Below are 26,306 nucleotides of genomic sequence, written 5' to 3'. Positions count from 1 at the left end.
AGTTCGTTATAACCGAGGTTTACTGTAATATTGGCATTATATTAATCTTGGATTAGACATGTAGACAAAGTAACGTAATTCTGAAGTATTTTCATCAGTAGTGTATTGAATGGATGGCATTAATAGAGTTCAAAACAAAACAGACATATGCAGTTGAGATATGATGATGATGATGATGATGATGATGCCATTTATACTGTGCTATATTTCCACCACAATGGGGAATGCTGAAAGCGCTAAATTATTAGTAACTATTTCCTATTAACCATGAATCAGTGTGCCCTCGATTTCATTCCTACCTCCATGGGCAGTATACAAGCCAAGCTGTCTGTGAGGCGCTAGAAGGTTAACATTCATATTACCAGCTCATCCTACTGGGTACCCATTCACTGCTGGGTGAACAGAGGCATGTTTTCAAACAAAGTCACTTGCCCAAGGAGACACCACTTGTGCTACATGTGATTCAGTGTGGGGCAGGACCGAAGCCCCAGGAACACTCAAGAATCACGCTGCTGTTATGAATATACTGACTCTTTAGACACAACTACAAATGAGTTTTAGCAAGTTTAATTGCAAAATTATACCTATGAATGTTAAAGCATAAATTCTATTGGAAGTGTTGTTTTACTTTTAAGTTAAATGAAATCGGAGAGATACTGAGATATTTCCCACCAGTGTAATTACATTTTTATCTTTTTTTCTGTTTTTACCTTATGTCTTACTTGAAAGTTACTTTTTAGCGAGAAAATGTCAGGAATGTGTCATATTATGTATATTTACATACTGTTCAGTTGAATGAGTGTGTTTTTGCTCAAAACGTTTTCCTCTTCTTCCTCTTATTATTATTTAATTGAATGCCATTTTAAAGAATTTTATGACTTATATGTTTAAATTATTGTTGAGTACCATCTGCACATATGAGGACATAAAGGCATGTGTGGATCAGTCTGCAGGGGCAGGTCATCATGAATCCAAGATTTGCCCAATCATGTTTCTAGGTTAGTCAGTACTAGGGCTGGGACGGGTAACTCGGGTGCCCGGGTCAGGTGGGTCCTGAGTAGGACCTGGGTACCCAGAGGAGTACCCGGACCCATGGTTAGTCATATGATATATTGTTTAATAACAAAAACTCACTATAGCTCAGTGGTTACTACAAGTCGCTAATGTTCACATTTATTTCTGGCGATGCACACATTCCTTTTGACTTGTATTTGTTTGAGTAAAGATAAACCTTCAGTCAACTTCGGTGTACGCATGATCTGATCGTTTTGTACATGTATCTAAATAGTTTTTATCCCCCACCACGAAGTGGAAGGGGGATATAGGAATCGGTGCCGTCCGTCCATCCGTCACATTTCGTTTCCGGAGCAGATCTTGAAAACCGTACCATATTTCTTCACCAAAGTTGGCACATAGATCTTGAAAAACGTACTATATTTCTTTACAAAAAGGCCCAGTGAACATAGTTCTCAGGAGCTAATGCATTACACACACCCGACATGTAATATTGGCGGGGGATGTGAGTATTTCATGCTTCTTGCTGTGGCTGCATAAAACAATTCCCAATCGGACATTTTGTTCCCAACTCTTGAGGCTGCAGTGTGTACCCAGGTAGGGTTGGGTAATAGGGGGTCAGATACCCGGGTAGTAAATTTGGACTTGTCCCATCCGTAGTCAGTACCATACGCGTGCTTATGGGTTACATCAAAGTGTGGTAAACGTCATGCTTCCTTCTCACAAGAAGCTGACATGCTGTGATAGTCCTGAAATGCAGTTCAAAAGGGCATTAAACCCATCTCAGACTCTATTACAACTGGTATCAGACCAATGTCATCGGGGGCGGTCGGGTAGCCTAGTGGTTAAAGCGTTCGCTCGTCACGCCGAAGACCTGAGTTCGAATCCTGACATGGGTACAATGTGTGAAGCCCATTTCTGGTGTCCCCCGCCGTGATATTGCTGGAATATTGCCAAAAGCGGCGTAAAACCAAACTGACTCACTCACTCACCAATGCAGGCAATAAGACAGAAATACTGGATACTTCACAGGGTGCATCACTTCTACTTCACTGGCAGCTTCCAAATGACCTCTGAGGATGACAATCATGTGATTCATTGTTATCATCTTAAAATACAGCTATGACATCAGTCTATTGTTTTAACTGTTTATCTGTAACAAATTGTCAGTTTACAGACCCAATTTATGCAATGCAAATTTTACATGTGTATTAAGAAAATACTGACTACAACGATCAAATGCAAATGCAGCATGAATATATGATTTTTCTTAGGACTGACACACACACAACCCCCATTTTTGTGTACCATATTCGACATAATAAGCGCCCAGGGTGTTCTGGAATTTAGAAATAGGGGGCTCTTATTAGAATATTTTTTTGGTGAAAAACAACAGAGTTGAAAGATTGTAAATTTTGTGGTTTATACTGACAGCCTGAAATGTTTATATACAACAGATATATGTTTCCAGAATTTAATTTCCCACAATTTAGGATGCATATAACACGTATTATACACGAATAAATAAGTCTTTTATACATTGATCAATCGGAAGGGGTGCTAATTGGGATTGTTCACTAGCCAATGTACATGTATTAGCAAATATTGCCGTGGGCGCTTATTAGAGCTGGGCACTTATTACGTCAAATATGGTATATTAAATTACCTGCCCTTTGATACCTGTTGATTCATACATTGTTTTCAGGGGGCCCAGTTGTCTAAGGCACCGTTATTTGCTGTGCCGAGTTGCGTCCCTTGGACACGCCAGGAACCTAATTGTGGATTCAAGTCCCTATCTGCACCTTTGTTTCTCATCACTATACCCATGCCCTGGGTCTCACCAAATATGTAAACGTCTAAGACCTGCATCACTTGTGCTTTCCTCCCACATCAAGCTGACACACCATGATATTTCTGCAATACTGTTCAAAGAGGCATAAAACCCAACTCATTGACTTCAGTTACATGACATTTTAACAGAATTTCTGAACGATAAAGCTAATGTTTCATACTTTTATGATTTTTTAATTTGAAGTTTACATCATATACAGCTTTTCAATTGGACGAGAGGTTGGTCACATGACAGGAAATTGTTGTTCATATAAGAATTGAACGTCAGTTTGGATGGGTTCATTGAAGTGTGAATGATTTTAAAAGCACTGGTTAAACTGTGTGAACCTCCGAGCTTGCTCCAATGAACTCACACAAAGTGACAGTCAATTCTTAAATATTGTTTACCCGTTTGCATGTTTTATATGTACACTAATAGTAATAGAGTATGATACGCCTACAAAACACTTTGTCTTCTGTGTTACATGATCAGTTAAGTGTCACTGTTCAATATGCTTTAAAACACATTTCAACAGACGTATTGTGTTCAAACCAATATATTATTTTATGTTGTCTGTTTTGAATTATTTTCAATACATTTGTGATACTGATGTGTACAGAGAATATTTTCAACTTTATTTACAACACTCACACCAAAGCCATGTCATGCAAACACTTGCAGTGAAATAAACGTTTTATTTAATCACCAAACAGTCCACTGAGTTTGTGATTTCTTTGAGACTATAACCATTATACTAAATCCATACCACTTTTATTTCCACCGACATCTAAGAGTTCAGGGGGCACGGGTGGCCCAGTCATCTAAGGCACCCCGATTCGCTGTGCAGAGTTGCGTCCCTTGGGCACGCCAGAAACCTATGATTGTGGGTTCGAATCCCGGTTCGCCCCCATTATGTTTCTAGGTTTGTCAGCACCATATCCATGCTCGTGGGTTTCACCGAAGTGGTAAACATCTGAGACCTGCATCACTTCGGACTTTCCTCCCGCATTATAACTGGAATACTGTTAAAAGCAGCGGTAAACCCAACTCACTCACTCTAAGAGTTCACCTGATATCTTGCCATGGTAGAATGGAGGTAAACATTTTTCAGTGTAGAGATATGTTACCTGTAGATTTGACATCACAAACATAACAGTTGAAATCGCAAGCTGCATGTTTGGTTTCAATTTCAATTCAGCTTCCATCAAATCTACAGGTAGCATAGCCTTACAAAGAAAACAGTGTTCATCTCCTTAATGAATTACTATCTGAACTCACTCTGGGGGGCCCAGTTTTCTCTTAATGGGACACAATTTGCAGCAAAGAGTTGTGTCCCTTATTCGTGCCAGAAACCTGTGATCATGGGTTCAAATAACGGTTCACCTGGATTATGTTTCAAGGATTATCAGCACTTTACTTGTGCTCCTGGGTTTCTCCAAAATAGAAAATGTCTTCTACCTGCAATTCTTCAGGTTTTCCTCCACATCAAGCTGACACGCTGTGATATTAAACAATACTGTTCATAGCATCTTCCCCAGTTAACTGACTATAAAGGTCCAGTTTCTACCCTTGCCAAACTGCGCTGGACTAATGAGTCTATGCATAGTCCAATCAAAATCGCTAAACCAACTAGACATCCGGATTTCAACGTGCAGATTTCGGTCGACTTGAGGTTTTGCAAACCATGTGTACCGCCAACTGGGCATCAGCAGATATTTTCCAAATCCTCCTATGTTTTTGTTCAAGGTGCTCATGTGATTTGATGCACTTTGCAAGGTAAGGCCTTTTTTATTACAACATAGATCTTGATTATCAATGAGATCGTCTTGACTGGACACCGCCATTTGTTTGAAGTAAATGCAAGTTATATGAGAGGTTGAATCTGATTGGTCAATAGAACGGACATAACTCATATTAGAAACTGGTGGGGCTACAATCGAGCCTGGGATTTTCATCCTAGTTCGGCAAGGGTGAAAACTGGACTTTTATAGTCAGTTAATTCCCTTGCCTCAGGAAGATGGGTTTATCAGTTTACAGCAGCGTCAAACCAAATTTGTTTACTCAAGTGGCTGGCCAAGAGGTCTAAGGCACTACAACCATCTGCCAGGATCTAAAGAGAAGATCATAAATGAAGTGCCTCTTGAATTTGAAAAGTACATCCTGGCAGTAGGTAGTGCCTGTGACCATGGTATGCTCATGTGTTGCACCAACTGGAAAACCTAGCCAGTCTGCATCACTTTGGACTTTTCTCCCTCATTAACTTGACACATTGTGACGTAAAACATACTGTCACAAGCAGCATGAAACCCAACTCACTCACTCACTCATGAACATTACTGCACACAGGACTTATGAATGAAGACCCTGTAGTACTGATCAGGGGGTAAAAATGACAATTGCTTTATTCCCTACCACACATGTTTGTTTGTTGTTTAACACTGAACTCTTCCAGCTTGTAAATATTTGAGTCTGGACCATACAATCCAGTGATTGACATTATGATCCATGTTCCAAGTGTTTGGATATGATGACATGCAGTTAACCAAGTCACCAGGCCGGACAACTCAATCCATTAAGTAGTCCTTCGGAATACCCCGTGTTAACATTTTCGAGGTTGCATGACTAGAAAACACATTCCAACTGTCACTTTCATGATCTGGTAAGCGACGCTTTGATTGGTCAGATGAAAGGTCGTTCTGATGCAACCCGCAATGGGAGGTCCTCAGATCTTTGTTTTGTGATAGCAAGAACTAAGATCTGATTTTAAATGAGATTGGAGTCCATCAAACCCCACCCATGTTCCGAGTACACAAGTACCCATCACAGCCCTAATACACAAATACATCACACACAACACATCACAGTTTGATATTTATTGTCAACATTTGACACCATTTTCTGTACAAATACACTTTTAAGATTAGAAACTTGGAACAATAGCACTTTTCCACAACAAAAGGATCTGTTTTCCTGTGGTGAGACAGAACAAATACAGAACTACTCGCATTGAAGTGAGGTCAGGATTTGTTCCATTACTCTGTAATGATGTAGCTAAAAATTAAGAACGTCATTTATATTCACCAGATTTTACAGCGACACTCTTACCATTAAGTGATATGAATTCAGAATTGTATCTTAAGCCACAACATTTAAATAACAATTATCAGTAGTCAACATAGTTACTTAGAATGACAAATTATTAAGGAAGAATGTGACCAAAGAGGACAAGCGAGAACTGAAACCCTGGACTGAAAGGAGAAAAGACAAGCGAGAACTGAAACACTGGACTGAAAGGAGAGAAGACAAACAAGAACTGAACACTTGACTGATCGGAAACTGAGGTCAGTCTTTACAGGAACTCATGGTTGATCCAAAAAAGTACTTGTAAACTTTCAACCCTCATACTGATATCTGTCCTAACACTGGGGTGTTAAGATTGACCCATGGACATTTCGAGTTCTACTCAAATACATACAAAATGAAGATTGTTAAGACATAAACTTTCTTCTTTACCCACTGAAACATACAAGAATCTCCCCAAGCTTGAGTATCGCTACTGATGAAAATAAAAAAAACAGGAACATACCGAAATACAGCATACGAAAGCTTATAATTGTTTCATATGCACCAATCCAGAGTTATTCGTATCTTTTGTACCACTACAATGTCATCAAGTGTCTGGCCTGAGAATATAGAGGATCATTCATCAAACAAAACGATATGCCACCCCTATTTCGTTCCATGTGCATATATGATCTTCAACAGTTGTTCTATTCCTGTAATTTGTAGCAAGTTCATGTTCATAAACACTGGTGATTGGCAAACAATACAATGACGTGGTATGCAGTGTCCCCTAAGCAAGGAGACACATAAGTTATATACATCTGTTGCGAGGACTCTGCTACTTTATTGAGGGGTGGGTAAATGGACTTGGTTGAACAGTCGGTCTTTGATAACCTGCGACATGAGGCCGTGAATAGCCTCAATGGTGGTCTTGCACCTGAAACAGTAAGAGAAACCTCCCGTGACACAGACGTATACCACTAAAATATTACCATGGAAACACTCTGCTCAGTCAACTCTGGGAACCATAACACAAAGCCTTTTTAGTGGATAATTATGTTTTAACCACGTTAACCACTTAACACTCTCTAACAAATGTCACAGGTACTAAGACCCACTAAAGCCAACTACTACTCCATTCAAATGGTTTGTACCATTCCCAATAAAGCCGTTGGAAATAATGATTTCAGATTAACATATCATGGTACACAGTCTGATTGTGAATTGTAGTCTCCCTTTAATTATACAGTGTTCGAAATAAAGGGTCCTTGGGCTTGGCTCCTAGTATTTGAATCTCGGGACCCTAAAACATTCAATAGTTAACATGAGGCAAGGACCCCTAGAATTGTATGTTTTATTTCAAGTACTTACAAAACATAGACATTCCCAAAAGTAAATGTCTCAAAGGCTGAATTTCGGGATAAAATACCAAGCGCTGATGTAAAATAGCCAATACAAGTCGTAAAGTAAAGTAAGTCATGAAAGACAAGACAACACACATGGCATTGAAGATGCTGTGGGACAACATATGTAAGGCCTGGTGAGGCGGGTGGGGATCACAATGTAACATTTATTTATGGCCTTACGCTGCTCCCATTGTCTCCCCCACAACACTCACCCATCTTTGGTGGCCTTGAGTAGCTTGTCCTCGGACTTCTTCTCATGTGTGTCCATCCCTAGCATGAAGCCACCCCTCCCCAGCTGCGCCTCGGACTGCTCCAGCTTGTCCGACAGGTCGTAGATCTGACCAGTCATGTAGTCCGCATTCTGACAACATGAGAGCATGGCTTTACAAGAGGAAATGACATTATTTGAGTTTGGCTGCAAAGAATGGCAAAAATCTGTTGAATCAAAATGTACCAAAGAACAATTAAAATATAGCCTTGATATTGGACAAGTACAACCTCATAAATTTGAATGAACCCCTTAAAATTAAAATCTCACTCTAAAATCATGTTCAAGATGTATGACAATGGCCCGCAATAAGTGATTGGTACGAATCACTTAAACACTACTGCCAGGAACCTGAAAAATCCAAGTTCTATCAGTTCTCAACCATTTTGATCAACCGATCCCCATTTCAGTCCCAGCTTATGACATTACTGTGAACCAATTCACCCTCAGGTCCCCTTAGATTAAACTTACTGTGAGAAGACTGGAGGAGCTGAGTGTGTTGACCCAGTATTTGTTCCACAGTGACTCTAATAGTCGTCGATCTAAAGCTGATTTGAAGTAGGAGATCTCAAGCGAATAGTAGCTGAAAAGATGACGTTGGAATTTTGTTACTTGACAATGACAATCAGGGTAATGATATGTTTACCCAATTCTTCTTAATGAAACACAACACGTATGATGTTACAGAAAAATGTAGACATCTATTCAACAGATATGAATGTGTACATGTGATCAAGTCAGGGGAGATAATCCTAAATTCTTTGAAATTATCTCCCCTTGACTGAAAATACCCACGCTCCTTCCCAGCGTGTGACACCTTCGTTACTCTCTCGGTAACATCGCTGCCACCAGTGTGGGCGCTGCCATTACAAGAATCTTGAAATATGGCCTCTTACCAAAAATGCAGTAACGTTCATACTTTTGTTTATTTCTTTGGGAATGCCATCATAGTTCATTTTGAAAAAGTAGACGGTGGTCCATGTTTTCCAGATTAATTTATTTTGTTGTCTCTATAATCAGATTAGTTCGAGATTGCAGACTAACGGAAAATCAACCAACTTACTCCCTTACATTCTTACTATATCAATTACATGCGTTTTACAAGTTTTAATGAAATAGAAATTCAAATTGACAAACAAGGAATTAATTTAGCAGGGGTAAGTGTATTCGGCATCACGACAGTCATCACTTGTTTGTAAACATAACGGTCATTCGGTTGTGAGTTCAACTCCAATCATGGTTGTGGCCACCTATCACAGTGGGGAGTTTTGACTGGTGGCAGCGATAGTATAGAGAGCTCCACGAACGGGCTATCGCTGTGAGGAGCTTGAATGACGGATGTTTATCCAACATTGTCTTCGACAAACTCTTATTCTCAAGTTACTATTATTGTTAAGAGCGTAGTAACCGATGAACACTTACTGTTTACAATGCACACCAAAGTCTTCAATCTTGTTGAGTGGGATGGTCTGGTACTCAGAAGGGGTCTCATCCGGAGGTTTGTAACCCTGCAGAAATGAGTTCAGTGTATTGCTATGTGAGAACAAAATCCTCTAATCATGTCATGGTTGCTCCATTCATCACATCTCACATACTCCACCATAGATTACCCCGACCTGATCATTATTATGTCATCAATATACCACAGTGAGGTGAGGTGAAATGGGGTTTAACGTCGCGTCCAAGACGTGCATGTACTTGTGTGTGTTTGTGTGGCTGCTTGTACTAGTCCGGACTGATGCCGATTTATAGTGCTAGCTCACTGAGATACCATGCAATACCCCACTCAGACACAGTATACTGACTCCGAGCCGACCAGTCCTTGTTTTAGCCCCTTAATGCTGAGCGCCAGACAGGGTAACAACAAGTACCATTTTTTAACGTCTTTTGGTATGACGCGGTCGGGGATCAAACCCTGGACTTTCCACTCTCCGGGCAGATGCTCTACCACTAGACCACGGAGGCGGTCTTATACTGCAGTGAATCTCGTAGTGATCTCACAAGCTGGGATGTGGAAATGCCTGATTTGCCTGGCCTGGTGTGTTACCCTGCCTAACAAGAAGTGGTTAGTAAAGTATAATTCTCTATCAAGTATATCTAAAGTTATACTGAATACATCATAATGTGCTAAATCGTCTATCTCACTGTCAGTGTTGGCCCATATCAAATGTGACCTGAAACTTGTTATATAGGCAGATAGTTAATGATTGAAACTAAAGGTGGTATCACCATGATCACGTCCTATGTTACAGTAATATAAACAAGAGAAATGATGGAAATGGCTTAATTAGTGATAAAAAAAAGCAAATGGAAAGTCAATTTTCAAAATAGTTTGGACACAGATGATCCCAAAATGGAAAATCCCAGGTGGAAAAGCTTGTGGAAAAGTATCCATATATACATTATATTATCAAGGTTGTTTAAAACTGTTGGCATCATTTCAGCTACATAACAGTAAACTACTGATGTAAGGGAGATAACTCTCATTCCCATTTACTTGTGTTGTCAGGATAGCTTGTGCATGATATTGAAGAAGAAGTTGACATTTGTAAGTAAAGATTGTTAGTTTGGTTGTGTTGTGTGTTGTCATAGTTCTTTAGGAATGATTGTGTGTGATGAGATGATTGTTTGTCATTTATGTTTTGGATGTCAGTGATCTCTGTCTTCTTTCACTACTCTGGAATCAACAGAGGCCGGAAAGTTAACACAAAGTACAGTTACCAGAGGTCTATGAACAATTCTCTTATTTCCACACCAGGACAATCTCACTTTTTTCGACATCTTAATCATCGAGATAATATCATCGCCCTGAGGCAGGGGCGTTAACTGACTAAGTCCAGTTTCCACCCTTGACGAAATAGGCTGGAATTCCGGAGTTACATCTTGGCTTGACTAACGAGCATAGTCTAATCAACCTCCAGTTCGCAAACAACATTTCAGTCGACTGCAGGGTTTGCAAAGAATGTTATATTTTGCACAGATATTTTGTAAATCTTTTCCTGTTTTTAATCAATGTACTCAAGTGATTTGATGCACTTTGCAAGGTAAGACCATTTTATTACAATACATATCTTGATTATCGATGAGATCGTCATGACCGGTCTGCCATCATGTTTGACGCATTTGCAAGTGACATGAGAGGTGGAATCTGATTGGTCAAAAGGAGTTACATGGGAGGGTCGCGCTACGATTGAGCCTGGAAATTCCATCCTAGTTCGGCAAGGGTGGAAACTGGACTCTTATAGCGATTTAACACCCTTGCCTAAGTAAGATGAGATAATACAGAAATGATATAACATTCATCAAAATTGTACTTATTTCTTTTCCACCCTGACCTCAGCCGACAAGCCACACAATTTTTAGAAGTATAAACAATGATAAAGACTCCACTTACCTTGGGGTATGTCCTGAATGCACCTATGTTCACTTTACCTGCAGATATAGTTCTCACAGGGTCGATCTACAACAAAACTATCACTGTAAGTGCTGGAATAAAACACTACTGCTACAATCCATCTCATCCCACGAAACAAACACAACTACTAAAAATTCAAAAAAAGTAATAAACAAAATATACATGTTACCAGCATAAATATCACTTTCTACTCTATTAAAAATATTTTCCAAATATATCTTAATAAAAATGTTAAAAATAATAAATGTTACAAGACACTTGCTATATCAAATTGATATACTTTGCTTTATTATCATGATTATCATGATGATGAAAAAACAATCTACATGTACATGATGTATTGTATCATGTCAAGATGCTATATATATCTTATAAAGTTAACATTTCTGAAAGTATGACAATCGTAAATTAAATCATGTGTTGCAAAAATGTCCTCTCAATATAGGACAGTCGTCAGCATGGTCAGCTTTTACACAATGGAATACAGTCAACACTCCCTTGATCATTGTTCCCATCAAGTACAGCTAGTCTCATTCAAGGAAACATCTGCTCTGAAATAACAGTGTAATTCTGAGCACAGAATTTTGACCTCAATACTGACCACAATGGCTACAAACGGTTCCTGGAACTGCTGGTTCAACATCTGAGTGCTGACATCAATACCAGACAACCAGCAGCCGTAACCAGGGTGACTGTGGTACCAGCCTATGGCATTCTCAAGTCTGGCAACCTGGGAAGAAAGTACAAGGACACAATGGTAAGAGTAAGATTACACACTCCCAAACACACCCAGGGCACAGTGGTACCATAAATATAAAACATATCACATGAAAAGGATTTTCAACACAAAAATATATTTTTCTATACTCTGGGTAGTTTTATTAATGGCCAATCTCAAACATGGAATGGGTCTCAAAATAAGCATTTTCAATCATTACCCATTAGGTAAACAAAAACAAAAGACATGTGGGTTCCAGTTTCCTGAACATGCTGAATCACCGTTAATTTAGAACCCATGACCCTAACGCTTTTTCCTGAAGTTCCACCATCAAACTTTCATCCCCATCCAAATCTGGGATGTATTTTATGCATCTAGCATCAATGTGATGCACTTCACTATAGACAAACCAGTCTTCATCTTTATTTGAAATCATGTTTTTACCGAAATACTGCAAATTACCACTAATTACTGTTTTTGAAAGAAAGACAAATGTTTTAAAACACAAACCCCAAGATTGACATATCTACCCCAAACTGAAATAGGAATTTCTTCACCCCCAATTGTTTTAGCTCTTATGTACCTGTTTGGCAGCTTCAGTGTAAGCAGCCATGTATTCATACGCCTGAGCCTGAGCGTTCACCCTAGTCTCAGTTCCTTCCACCGGGAGAGCTACACCATCCATGACAATCATTGTGTTGCCATCAGTTTTCCCTAGGAGCAGCCCCATCACTTCCAGATTTCCCCCTGACCTTGCATGCATCACCATCTTCAGCAGTGCCAGAGCAGAGATCTTGATGTGCTTGAAATAGTGGGGACTGGAAAAACAATGTTCATTGCTTAGCTGTGCCAAATTGATGTCTACTTCTACTACTTGTCCATATGCCTTTTGCAGCGTTAGAAATTGGCACTAGTCCTGTAGTCCTTACCAAACTGCCCAATAGTTAAGGTATCCTGAGGACCAGTAGAAATTGGCCCATTTTAAGGGTTTTGCTATATGTTATCATTATAAGGACTAGAGGACAAAAACTGTTAGTTTCTAACCCTACTTTTGGCACAATTTTTAGCTGATTTTAAATTTTTACTTGTGTCAGTATATAGACATTGGATGAATTTTCATGAGATAAAGAAATTTTACCAGACCCTGGCTTCAGATAAGTGGCTGCATAGCAAGCACTTTCATTGTTCATACTTTTTTTGTCGGAAGAAACCTATTTCATCCTATACACATAGAAATTTAGAAAGGATGCAAATAATGTGTGCTCTGCGCTTGCTGAGTTCCATGGGAAACAAATTTATGTCTGTTTCAATCACTAAAACCAGTTGAATTGTACATGTATATCATAATCAATCATGATAAAGGGCATTTCTATTTCATATGAAATACAATCAGTACAGACTGTCCATTTCTGCATTTCTTAACACCCTCACTGTGTTTTGTTTAAAACAAGAAATCATCTTTAAAGTTTCATAATTATTCCAGGTTTTCAGAGAATAAGCAAGGCCTTATGTTCATGCAACATGACTGTTTTGACGTGACATGTGACACATGTTGCCAGCCAGGAGAGGTCTAGCAGGTGAACACCTGATCATGATTGTTAGTCAGCTCTTACAGTAACCGTGGAGTTTTGGGGACTGATTACAACATTGAATCCACAAACGGTTAGAAATCTTCAGATGGAGGGTAGTGAGGTTTGCACATTGACACCACAGAGTTGGCATGCTTGGGACCCTGTACGGTAGCCCATTATTTGCCACAGTCTACAAACATAACAAATGAGTGAAAGAAATACACAAGAGAGTCCTGATCATGCTGATGGGGTATACTGTTTTGCGCAAAACAACTAAAAATACACTTTAGTGGACGTAAGATGAGTCATTTTACTTATCCTAAAAGATAAGCATAAAATGCCCAGAAAAAGCGCTTGGGGCTGATCATTTATTATGGAGTGGGTGGGCCAGTGTGATTGGTCTTAGGACTGAATCATACTTTCCTGACCCCTCCTCCACACCCCCAGTGCCTTTGCGTAATTGATCACTTTACTGTTCATCATAATCATGCTAAAATTTTGTAAAAAACATGTCCCCGGTATAACTTAATCTAATAACACAACAACACCAGTCAATGTTTGCTATTTTCAAAACACAAGTTGCAGAAATGAAAGAAAAGCAAAACCATTTGATACCATGTTTCTCTATTTTGAGTGTTTTTTAACTGACAGCTGATAAAAATATGACTCATGACTAAACATACTAAAGGCCCCAAATTGTACTTTTACTGACTACTGATGTGTACTCCATAGCATTATACATAACACATAACATGTATAAAGCAGTTGCTGATGAGGTAGAAGCATTATAGTGTCAACTAGTCCACTATGCAATAAGATCTTGTGGAAATGGCTCAGCCTGATGTGTACACTGTATGTAGTTAATCATAATCTCATTAAAATCAGATATAATTTATTATTCCAATATGATACCTCTCTGCATCAACATGATCAAGATCAAGACATCCTCGTGTGCTGAGTCAGTGAGTATGGTTTTACGCTGCTTTCAGCAATATCTTGGTGGGGTACACCAGAAATTGGCTTCACACATTGTACGCATGTCTGGATTCAAACCCGGGTCTTCAGTTTGACGAACGAACGCTTTCACCACTGGGCTACCCGACCGTCCCTTTTCGAGTGTTGATGCCAATGCATTCAGAAACAACAAGATGAACAAAACATCCACAAAATAGCACAGCTTTACTTTTTTGGCAATCAGAACTCGGTTATTTTCGTCATGTAATAAAACGGATAATGTAATTACCTTATAAAAATATAATTAGGCATACATAATATTTATGAAAGTTCATCTTGAAATTTATTCATGTCCACAACCAAAGAACCAAGATCTTGTTTCTATATGTCTCCATCAATCATCCCCATGCTCTCCACCTGTAATGACCACTCGTTCTTTCATGCTTTGATTATGCTGACAGTAAACTATAACCTATATTTTAATATCTGCATATAAAACAATGCCAAGCAGAACAGAAAATATAGGATACTGCGCATAATGTGATAATGATCGTGTATACACTAATCGACAACAAAAACACGTCAATGTGGCTGCTGCTCAGATAGGTGTCGTTTGGCGCAGCAAGAATAGAGCGGAACCGCAATCAGGCGCATTTATCATGATGACTAAGCGTTTCTCCACTGCCACAAAAGGCTGTATATTGTATATCACGTGATCGGACATTTTGATAGTTTTTCTTGTTATATTGCCGAGGAACAATTATCGCCAAACGTTATAGCGCGCACGTGGTTGCATCTCATTTTAGTTTTGAGAGTCTAAGTTTTCATAAGAGGAGAGAAATATTTATCCGAAAACAATGATCAAAAGGACTCTTGTGCGGAAATATTTTTAAAAACCCGCCATAATCACCTTGCTCAATACTACTTTAGAAAAGACACGTCTGTGGTGTCACGTGACTAATTCACGCGACAGTATCTGATTCCCTTTCAGTTCTGTTATTGCTTCCTATCTTCCTCAAAATAGAATTCTGAAATCTATTTGAGGTACACATAGGGATAATAAGCAAGATCGAATTTGGGGAATATTGTCAGTTTGCAGAGAACAAATTGATAATCATGATAATAGCATTTCTTATTAATTTTGGTGAATTAAAATAATATTGAGCGCGATAACTGAAATATCCCCAAAATGTAATTTGTAAACTGGAACTGTGGGCGTGATCACGTGCTGTAAGGCGATGGCGAGAGCTGGTACAATAAGTCACCGGGAAAGTTTCCACTGTTCCCTATCGTAGCACAGACAGACATCGTAACGCTATAACCGAAATTAACTGAATCTTATTCAAGAAAGCGCATATGCTCACAGTTTCACAAAAATTAAAGTTATTGGTACATTCAACTTTGTAGCCTGCAGCCTCGGGTTTCGCGGTACTTGTCATATACACTAAACGGAACAAAATGCACACACTAACATTTATGATTATTCGTGTTCTAAGTATGGTGATGTCAGACTTCAGTGATTTGTCCAAAGACAACACAAGTCAAATTCTGAATGTGTTATCCTTAATACGTATTCAAAGCACATTTCCTGAAAAGTAACTGAAAAGTTAGAACAAAATATTGAAAACTAATAAAATATCAGAAATGATATTTTAAGATTTTTTGGGATAAAATTGGATGAAAATAAATTGTAAAAAAATGGAAACATGTTAAACATGTTAAAAATATATATAAAGCACTCCTGTTATGCCAAAAGTATGTATTTATGATTTGGCTACTAGTGAAGAAAGTACTGCTAAGTATGACATTTTGGCCCTAATTATCTCCTAAAATATCCTGGCCACAGCGCGGGAAAATGTGCAGGCTACGTAACTTCCGTTACCTTATTAGTCGCCATGAATATGTAGATGAGCTAGTTCAGGTCGAGAGAGAAAGTTTATTTGGGAAACTGCCGGTCATATCGCTGTCCATTGACAGATGGGGGTAAGGCAATAATAAAAAAATAAAAAGATACCAGAAGTAAGTATCAATGCGATAATGACCCCTAACTTGCAGCAGACGGAACATTCTGAGGAATTTGAAATTGTTTACTGAGCGAGCACGTCCTGGTTACTGATTGTCATTAACAGACATCCGCTAAAAGGCGTGTCCCGCGTGAGCGACCGGAAATCACAAATGCCGCGATACGATGAATGCTGCGGTACCACAAGGTCAGAGTATACACGGAATATGCCAGAAATAACATGAAAAAATGGCGATAACTAGTCGCTAGCTTCGACGTGTACACTTTCAAGTGTATCTAGTCCAGAATGACATGTTGACATGTTTTAACTGTTCGAAAATAGGGTATGTGAAAATAGGAAGGCGGATGCCCCGATGCACACGAGACCCGCCAGTCACGACCTTGGGTGGATTGTTGTGGTCCCTCTCGGCAGTGGATGATTTTACATAGCGCTTTAATTACTTTCGCGGAGGTCGCGGGTGACAGCACAGCCACGGTGATTGAATTAATTAGTATCAAGCACTTCAATGGGTACTGCAGATCGCACCCGTTACGCGTACAAGAGACGGCAGAGCCGTCACGCGTACAAGAAACGGCAGAGCCGTCACGCGTACACGTTACGTCTGCGACTGATAACCAGTTTCATCACAATTATATAGCCATCCGGTGATCGAAAACAGAACATATAGGGAAATTAGAGGGACTACAAAACTGCGTATTCTTTCTTATCTACGGTATCTGTTCGTAGCCCATACTTACTCTCTTTCCCAAGGTTTTGCTGTTAATATATCTTGTTGCTGTTTGTTGTCATAACGGTAGATATCATCTGTGCTATTAACACTTTCGATGCTATTGCTGAGTTCCCAACTTTTCTGTGCATTTTTAGAATCCATTTTCCTTCGACTACTCAGCAGCAATAGTGGTAGTCTCGGTCAAAAAACCTATCCGACTTTATTGTAAAATTACCATACGGGTATTATTAATCATAGCTTGTTCACATAAATCTAAGAAAAATTATAAAAAATAAAAAAGTATTAAAAAATGGAAAATATTGTCGTACACAGGTCACGTGATCTCCAGCATGGCGGATGACGATTAGTCCTACGTGAAAGTTGTTTAGAGGTGTGACCGGCATTAGAAAATGATACACGCTCATGTGTGCCGTTTGATGTAATAAAGGCGGTATTTGGAAGCTTACAATATGTTTTTGACTCGTGCACTTGAGAAGATTCTAACTGACAAAGAAATTAGAAAGGCTCATCATTCTCAACTAAAACGGGCTTGTGAGGTGGCACTTGGTGAGTTTTTGTGCATATTTGTCGAATGTAAATGACAGATATCGCTGTCGTCCATCGAATAATCCATGTTAACCCATTTCGTACTACTATTGCTTTATGGTGCATGTCTTCGGATGATTGGAGGACATGAAACACAAATGCTAGTGAATGTAAACGCCACACGAATGCGGAAGAGCCTCAGATGTGTATATCTGTCTGTGACATTTGTCAACACCTGTCAGTGTGCGACGAACCGTGGCTCGTTGGTTTCATTACAAAAAACACTGCGTTGTGTCATAACACCCGTATAGCACCAGTTTACACTCCCACTGAATGTGTTTTTATATTTCCGAAGTACAACATTACGTAAAATTTTATCGAACAACATATGAAATATTGTCATAGTAAATTGATTTTACATACACCTTGGTACAGTATTGGGCATTGTAAACTGTCCTGACCTTTGCTTCTGTTCCTTGAATTTGTGCCTGACCAGAAGCCTACAATGAGTTATATATAATGGTTTATTGGATGTAATTCACAATTAACCTTGTTGATCAATTCTTGACCATGATCATTTTTATATTGTTTTTCAGAGGAATTAAAAAATGACCAGAAAGACCAGAGGTGAGTTCCATGAGATTACTTAGTTATTCTAATTTGATCACATGAAAGGAATTACTTCAAACTGTATCAGAATTAGAATTTACCTGGTAATATTGTTTTTGCTGCTGTCAAAATTAAGCAGTAAAATCTTTTTCAGAACATTTCATTGTTATTATATGGATAATTATATGCTGAGCTTACAAGGCAAAACATTATTTTGATAGACTTTGGCTTCTCTTGTGGCTGTAGATGCAGACGGAGGCATCCAAAGAAAGTAATGTCATACATATCCTAGTAATATGAGTCCAAACGCAACGTCTCAAAGATCATTTACTTGACAGTCACCTATGCTTACTTAAGTTAAAATTTAAAGAGCTGGTCTTTTAACATATTTGTCAACTCTTTTATTATAGAAATTAACCATGAAAGTATACTAGTCAAATAAAGACGATATTCAGAAAAACCCTTAAAATTCCTCAAATTGTACTTGACCCCTTATTACCTATAGCCACTGTTAGTGCTAATTTCTATCATCGCTCAAGGGACCCCCTTCATTGGTATCTAATTAATATGGATATAAGATTCAGTGTTAATAAAGAATGCAGTCAGAATTATCAAGTCCCGTTTCAGTTATGAATAAAAAATATGTAACATTGAAAGACATTACTATAAACTAACTATGTAGACCTAAACGATATCTGTCAAAACATTCACTTGCCACTACACTGACTCATCGGTTAACCGTGAAGATACTAGTTAGAATCGGTCTCCAGCAATCCATGCTTGTTGTTCGCGGATATGGTGGTCAGGCTTGCTGGCTATCCAGATGCATGTCATCGTATCCCAATTGCGTAGATAGATGCTCATAATGTCAATCTCTGGATTGTCTGGTCCACATTTAATTATTTACAGACCTCAGTCATGTAGCTGAAATATTTCTGAGTGCGGTGTTAAACAATCATCAGTATGCATACAATATGTTACTAATCAAGCCTAGTCCTAACATTACTTTGTTACCTTTGTTACTCTCCCAGTATAGATGGTATAGAGGGCACTTGGCAGCATCCTCGATTATACAGTATATTAAATTTCTATCCATTACGATTAATAAGCTGAACCCATGGTTATGTTTCTGCAGTAACATCACCATCTCCATCTCACTTATCACTAGGACCACCTCCGTGGTCTTTTGGTAGAGCGTCTGCCTGGAGAGCGGAAGGTCTGGGGAACAATCCCCGGCCACGTCATACCAAAAGACATTAAAAGATCACACTTGTTATCCCGTCTGGCACTCGGCATTCATAGGCTAAAACAAGGACTGGTCGGCTCGGAGTCTGATCAGGGTATTCATGTTAAACTGTGGCATGGTATCTCTGTGGGCACTATAAATCGCCATCAGTCCGGACTAGTACAAGCAGCCACAAACACATACATGCATGTCACTACAGGTATGTAAGTGCAATAATCTTGGATGCAACATTAAATACCTTTTCACCTAAGTGCTCTTATCACTAACACTAAAAGGATTTCTCTTTCATGAGCTTGAAATCAACATGCTCCTTCTGAGCGGGAACAGCAAAGATTTACATTCAATATTGCTGCTCATCCGAGCGAGCCCTCAATATATTTCATCGTAGTACTGAGACGGGGGAGGGAAGTTGATATATTGCAAGACATTTCAGTTATATTTGACACAACACGCATACCGTAAGTCAAGTTTTGTACAACTAATATCCTGGATAATCGAGGATGGGGGTGCAGGGAGCAAGATGTTACCAAAAGGAGCTTGCCAAATGGTATAATGAATAAACATTTTGCAGATATTCTGTGATCATGACACTTTGGTATACAACAGGAGTACACATGTACTTAGAAGGATTTCAAATTTCAGAACATTTCGTAGGAAACAGTAAGTTTTGTCTATGTGAATCTATATTTTATCTGTTTAAGTTATTTCTTACTATGTCTGTGACTCCTGGGAATAAATATATACATACTTAACCATGTGAATCCTCATAAGCAGGGAACAGTGTTTTGAAGGAGCATGAAGGAGTATAAGACTTGGCATAATGGTTTATTGGCAATATGTTTACAGCTGCCTATATTCTCAGATGCATGTTGACAACACTGTCAAGTTTTCCTTTTTTTGCCAATTTCTGGAACTGATTGGAAAAGATATGAGCCGGAACAAGTCATAAGTACTTAGTGGTAATCACCATCCTTTCACACAGGTCTTTATGTTGACGAATATCGGTCCATGGTGACATGTATCTATGTGATATGTCCAGGACAGCTTGCGTCTATTCAGGATTGTGGAGTGATTAGCTCTGACTGCCGGCTTTTATCTTCATCAATTTGGCTATCTTTCTGCCTTCAGTTTGGGGAACATTTTTTTCAGAATCATCATGTTCAAAGTCATGTGATAAATGAAGTTTATCATAAAGGGCATTGAAGAAATTTAGTTTGAAGTTTTTGTGAACATGGTCACTAATCAGTAATAAATGTGTGTGAATGATTACTTTTGATGTTGTTCTGTTTATGTTAGACATGTCAGATTTTCTTATACATGTTATAAGTGATGTAATCAATGTTATTGCCTCTTTGATTAGGATTTTAACTAGAAAACGAATATATGAGATTCATATACCATGTTGCAGCAGTATTACTTAAGGAAATAAAATGATAACATCCAGTTTAACTGGTTAAGAAAACTGAAACTTGTTTGTGCTTGTAACAGAACTGGTTACTGTTGGGAACTGCTTGGTGTTGATATGTATTATCAATGATGTTTTCATCTGCAGTGTGGAGAACACATCCTCGTCAGCCCTGCCGATGCCCAAAAAGGCTGGGTTTGTGGAAGCAGACAAGTACTTTCTTCCATTTGAGCTAGCATGTCAGTCAAAATGTCCCCGGATTGTGAATGCAGCTCTGGACTGTCTTCAGGTTTGTGTGTTTATTTGGTTTATGAAACTTGAGAGTTCTTAAAACTCTGCCATGATTAGATTATGTAAAATATATTATATAGATAACTTTGTGTGTTTCATGTTGATATGCATAACTCTTTCACTCAGTGTTAGAAATAAGAACAGTTGCCACAGACTTTAGAAGACGCTGACCCTGACTATACACTTCGGACCCTCATTTAAAAGACTGTAGATTAGTGAGACAAAGAAATTGACACGTATATTTTCTGCAGGCCATGAGGACCCAACTACATGAGACCTACTTGCCACGGGCCTATGGGCTGTCCTTTATTTCGAACACTGCTTTCGCTGTACTCTAAGGTGTTCTTTTGCCTATGCATATAACCATGATAACTGAAGCTCGTATATTCCGCCACAGTATATATTCTGTAAATTTGTAATTTTAAGAAAGGGATTACCGGTAAATTTGTTTCCTATTTTTCAACTCATATCTACAGAATTCTATTCAGTTTTGAGACTCTTTTTATCACTAAATTTACATGGCAAATAGGTTACCTTCTAGTTAAGATGACACGCCATGATATAACTGGAATAATGTTAAAAGCGGCGTTAAACCAAACTCACTCGCTCTTCACACAGCAGTGAATAGATGTTCTGTGATTGTGATCCTTGAAGTGCCTCACTGGTAGCTTCGTTTGTACACGCTGCAGGATATATATAATGTCAAACTTCCAGCCTCACTCACTTAAATAATGTTATGTGATGGACAGTAAAGTGGTGTGAATAGGCTAAAAAAAAGTAGTCCTGGTTCTCAGGCACTGCCCGCATCATCATAAAGTCTGCCACACGTTTGTTTGTTTTTATTTCCATTTTCAAAAAAATATAAAAATCCTAATACTTAAACACAATGCACAAAAGATTTGAAAATGGAAACAAAAACGAAACATGCAGTGAACTTAATGATGATGTGGGCAGTGCCTGAGAACCAAGACTATTTTTATTTTTTTGCCTCATTATCACTCGCCAGGAGGTGGAAGGGGAATGTGGAATGGGTGCTGTCCCTCCGTCACGTTTCGTTTCCGGAGCAGAACTCAAAAACCATGAGAGATAGTTTAACCAAACTTGGCACATAGATAGGTCTTGTGGTGAACTGGTGCCTTTTGATAGTATGGGATTTTTTAAGAATTTATTTTTCGAGTTTCCATTACACAACTTTGACTTAGACTGAAATGGTGGTAGTGCTCCTTTCCGGAGCAGATCTTGAAAACCTTACAATAGTTCTTCACCAAATGTGGCACATAGATAGGTCTAGTGCTGAACTGGTGCCTTTTGATAGTTTGGGATTTTTTAATAATTTATTTTTTCGAGTTTCCATTGCAACGACTTTGACATAGACTGAAATGGTGGTAGTACACATATCCAGGAGGCTAATCCCTTTTACACAGCCGGACATGTCATACTGGCGGGGGATATGAGTTTGTCATGCTTGCTTCATAAGGAATTTAACCATTACGATCAGTTAATGACCAGTCTGAGAGTTTTTGAGCTTTATCTGTATTGTCTCCTCCAGAAACTGATAGCATATGGCCACCTTACTGGAAATGTACCCGACACTACAACTCCAGGCAAGAGACTGATAGACCGAATAGTTGAAACAATATGCGGCTGTTTTCACGGACCACAGACAGACGAGGGAGTACAGCTACAAATAATAAAGGTAGGTAACAAACTGTGTTCACATGTTATCTGCTATAATCTATTTGTATTGATGATGCAGGAATCACTGTGGGGGTTTAGTTCTGTTTAAATGACGTCAGTTGACATCTTATTTTGCTACATTGGCAGTCACCCATGAAGATCCAGTTTAGAATAGGTCTTCAGCAACTCATGTGTCTGTGCTTGTCTTAAGAGGCGACTAACAGGATCGGTGACTTGGTTGTTAAATGTCACCATATCCCAACTGCGTAGATCGATGCTCATGATGTCAATCACTGGATTGTCAGGTCCAGACTCGACTGTGGATAACATCTTAATTATATACCATAATAGCTCTGTTTCGGTAGAGATCCTCATACCTTTTTCAAGCTAGACCTACTACTCCAGACTTCGGAGTAGTCCTCTGTGAAGTTGTAATTTGCTGTGCAGAGTTGCATTCTTTGGACATACCATACCTTTGTTTTCACTATTTTAAGTGGTAAATGTCTGACACCTGCATCACTTCGGGCTTTAAGCCCACATTAAGCTGACACGCAGTGATAGAACTGGAATGCTGTTTAATATGGCATTACACCCAACTCATTCACTCACTCTTGCCATTAGGCCTTTAATCTCAATAAGTTGGTCTGTTTCTTACTGCCTTGAACTATTTAATGTCCTCAATGATTGTATCATACAAGTACAATGATTGTCTCGTAAGCTGATTGTCAGGCATTGGGACCGTACACAAATTTGTGAAACCGTTTCTCTGTGTTCGATCATTGCTACTGTTTCAACAGCAGTAGAAACTGCCATTTTTGTCCACTAGTCCTTATAATAACAACAAACAACAAAACCCTTCAAAATGGCACATTTCTACTAGTCCTTATGATACCTTATATCTGCCCTTTGTATTGGGCAGTTAGGCAAGGACTACAGGACAAGTACAAATTTCTAACGCTGTTCAAAATTACTTATGAATGGATAAAACCAACTTAATCACACTCAATCTGTGGCAGAGTTGGTTGTCATTACTCATGATTGTTGTAAGGATTGACTAATGAGGATAAGGTGGTTATATCTGTGACCTGGCTGATTGTGTGTCATTGACCCAGACAGCATGGTGTGTTGTTCATGCCATCAGCCACTGGTTGGCCTGACCCAGACTTGATTGTTTACAGGCCTCTGTGTTGTGTTAGAATATTCAACTTGAGTAAGAGAAGGCTCACCAAAACAGGATGTAGAATTTACGCTCTCTTCACCCCAGTGTGAGAATTTATGTGTTATATAAGCAAGACTAAGTTTGATATTGTATTACTTCCCTTGTATGCAGGCTCTATTGACTGTTGTGACATCCAACACCTGTGAGATACACGAGGGCACCGTGCTGCAGACGGTGCGGACATGTTACAATATCTACCTGGCCAGCAAGAACCTCGTCAACCAAACCACAGCCAAGGCCACTCTCACACAGATGCTCAATGTCATATTCTTCAGGATGGAGGCACAAGCAGTGAGTACCATCAGTTTGAGTATTTGTCAGCTGTAGTATTCAACCGTAATCACACATGGCTGGTTTCACTAAGCATGCTGACACTGGTTCATTGAGAATCTCACCAGTCTTTTTATATCAAACATATCAACACAGCTTGATAACATAACACGAAGGTGAGGCTCTATTTATCGTCCAAATTCATATTTCCAACTTTTTTAGTTTGGAAATAAACAGTGTCTATGGTGTCCTGTGCTTCCGCGTCAGAGATTAGTGATGTCATTAGATTGTGACGTCTGGTAACCGATGCAAAGCATTGTGATGCAGTTTCAACTTTCGTTCTGACTTGACGCGTAACGGGATGTCTTCAGGTCTTTGTTTAGCAGTAGCGAGATCTAAGATCTTATTTTAATGAGATTGTCATTTGATAATCCGAAAACAGAGGAGAGAGGCTTTATCCAGAACACACTAACAGAATTTGTCCCTCTTAGCACAACATTAATGAAAACTTAATCTGACGCGACTAAATCACATATGAAATGAGGTGAGGCAGGAGGTTAAAGATAATGACGGGTCGGATTGGTAATCTAACAATAAATTCAAACTGGCCTTATCAAAAGAAATTTTTGTAACAGCCCGATGGATGGTGGTATGTTACCCAAGTGCTTGAGGTGTTGTCAAGTTGAAGACTTGGGTTTGATTCCACACATAGGTACAATGTGTGAAGCCCATTCTGGATGTCCACTGCCATAATATGTCTGGAATATTGCTAATGTTGTTAAAAGCATAACGCACTCGCTCATTCTTTGTACGTTGAAGGAATTTATCTAGACCTAAGAGGCCAACATTCAGCCCCAAGTCTGCTGCAAATTTCACAAACAATTCTCAAATTGGTATTGAAAATTTCCATTTCATGTTAATATAGCTACACTAATTTTGTGTCTTTGTGGAGGAGACCTGTTTTTCAATTAAACTATAGGGGCACAGGTGGCCCAGTTGTCTTTAGGTGCTGCAGTGTGCTGTGCAGAGTTGCACCCCTTAGGTAAGCCAGAAACCCATGATCAGGGGTTTAGATCCTAATTCGCCCCAATTATGCTTCTAGGTTTCCCAGCACTATACCTGTGCTCTTGGGTTTCACAGAAGTGGTGAACATCTAAGATCTGCATCACTTTGTGTTTTTTTACTGTAATGTAACTGAAATACTGTTCAAAGCAGTGTTAAACCTCTCACTCACTCACCCACTCACTCAATATGGGCTTATTCAATAAGAGTGTGTGTAGAGATGATAGATCACTGAGAGGAACTTATGCACACTCGATGCCCCCTGATGTCATTGTTTCGCCATTGTAACTGGCAACAACATGAACAAAATACTATGTTATAGGTAAATGTGACATGATTAAAAAGTTTTGCTTAAAACGTCTTTATTTTGCTCTTTGACATGTTCGATGCTGACCCGTTGTCGAAATGTGTGTCCGAGAATTTTATTTTCAATAACATCGCGGGAAATAGTGAATAATTTTTTAATTTATAGATAAAAAAATGATAAATTGAAATGGAATACGTATTTCAGACATTGTGAAATGTGACAGATTTAATGAATGAATGATATTACAGGTAGATTTAGGTCCATAAAAATATATACTATTTTGACGTGACGTGAGATAAACACATATTGATGATTTGAGATTTGCCGAGCGCGCTCCCCCGCCTCGGCCTCGATTAAACGGCTCATCGTCTATAACGCCCACCAATTATTTGGACCCCATTGGTAGCGTTGTAGCGAGGGACCACTGTACTATATTCTATAGGTAGGCCGCTATATAACACAATGACCACACGCAGCACACGCTTGAGCTTTAAACCTATTCTTGGATGTTCACAGCACTGATCTCATTAATTTTCTCAAACAACAGATACTGTGACAGCATATGAAAGGTTCATAAGGTAAATGTTTGTTTAACAAATAAAGTTGGATTGACGATGTCGGATTTCGGATCCTAATTAGATGTTGAGATCATACGTCATGTGTTTTTAACAAACAAACCAGGTGTGCATTGTTGGTCGGAC

The 26,306-nt window shown here is 39.0% G+C and overlaps 2 protein-coding genes across 4 annotated transcripts in view; one reads left to right on the top strand and one right to left on the bottom strand.

Moving 5' to 3' along the window:
• Positions 1-5,703: 5,703 nt before the first annotated feature.
• Positions 5,704-17,140, bottom strand: LOC139478665 (COP9 signalosome complex subunit 5-like). Its single transcript, XM_071261229.1, has 8 exons — positions 17,002-17,140; positions 12,299-12,533; positions 11,599-11,727; positions 10,977-11,042; positions 9,005-9,090; positions 8,054-8,165; positions 7,527-7,675; positions 5,704-6,845 (listed from the first exon to the last, which is right to left on the bottom strand). Exons 1-8 carry the CDS (start codon positions 17,133-17,135, stop codon positions 6,752-6,754), a joined length of 1,005 nt encoding a protein of 334 aa, XP_071117330.1. The 5' UTR covers positions 17,136-17,140; the 3' UTR covers positions 5,704-6,751.
• Positions 17,141-17,331: 191 nt separating this feature from the next.
• LOC139480205 (brefeldin A-inhibited guanine nucleotide-exchange protein 1-like) overlaps positions 17,332-26,306 on the top strand; it is a 79,443-nt gene continuing 70,468 nt past the window's right edge. For all 3 annotated transcript variants that reach the window (XM_071263237.1, XM_071263238.1, XM_071263236.1), the window contains exons 1-5: positions 17,332-17,540; positions 18,116-18,146; positions 20,927-21,068; positions 22,620-22,766; positions 24,078-24,257. In XM_071263237.1, the coding sequence (XP_071119338.1) occupies positions 17,444-17,540; positions 18,116-18,146; positions 20,927-21,068; positions 22,620-22,766; positions 24,078-24,257 (597 nt within the window). In that variant the 5' untranslated portion in view covers positions 17,332-17,443. The remainder of the gene's footprint in view (positions 17,541-18,115; positions 18,147-20,926; positions 21,069-22,619; positions 22,767-24,077; positions 24,258-26,306) is intronic.

Source organism: Haliotis cracherodii, unplaced genomic scaffold, assembly GCF_022045235.1.
Source record: "Haliotis cracherodii isolate W230 unplaced genomic scaffold, xgHalCrac1.p SCAF_4, whole genome shotgun sequence".
In the NCBI taxonomy this organism is placed as follows: Eukaryota; Metazoa; Mollusca; class Gastropoda; order Lepetellida; family Haliotidae; genus Haliotis; species Haliotis cracherodii.
This window is presented reverse-complemented; position numbering and strand designations above follow the sequence as displayed.

Coding starts and splice junctions, on each gene's coding strand:
- LOC139478665 (XM_071261229.1), bottom strand. CDS start 17,135: ATGGATTCTAAAAATGCACAGAAAAGTTGGGAACTCAGCAATAGCATC. Junction 12,534..17,001: donor GCAAAACCTTGGGAAAGAGA/GTAAGTATGGGC, acceptor TTGTTTTTCCAG/TCCCCACTATTTCAAGCACA. Junction 11,728..12,298: donor ACACTGAAGCTGCCAAACAG/GTACATAAGAGC, acceptor CTTTCTTCCCAG/GTTGCCAGACTTGAGAATGC.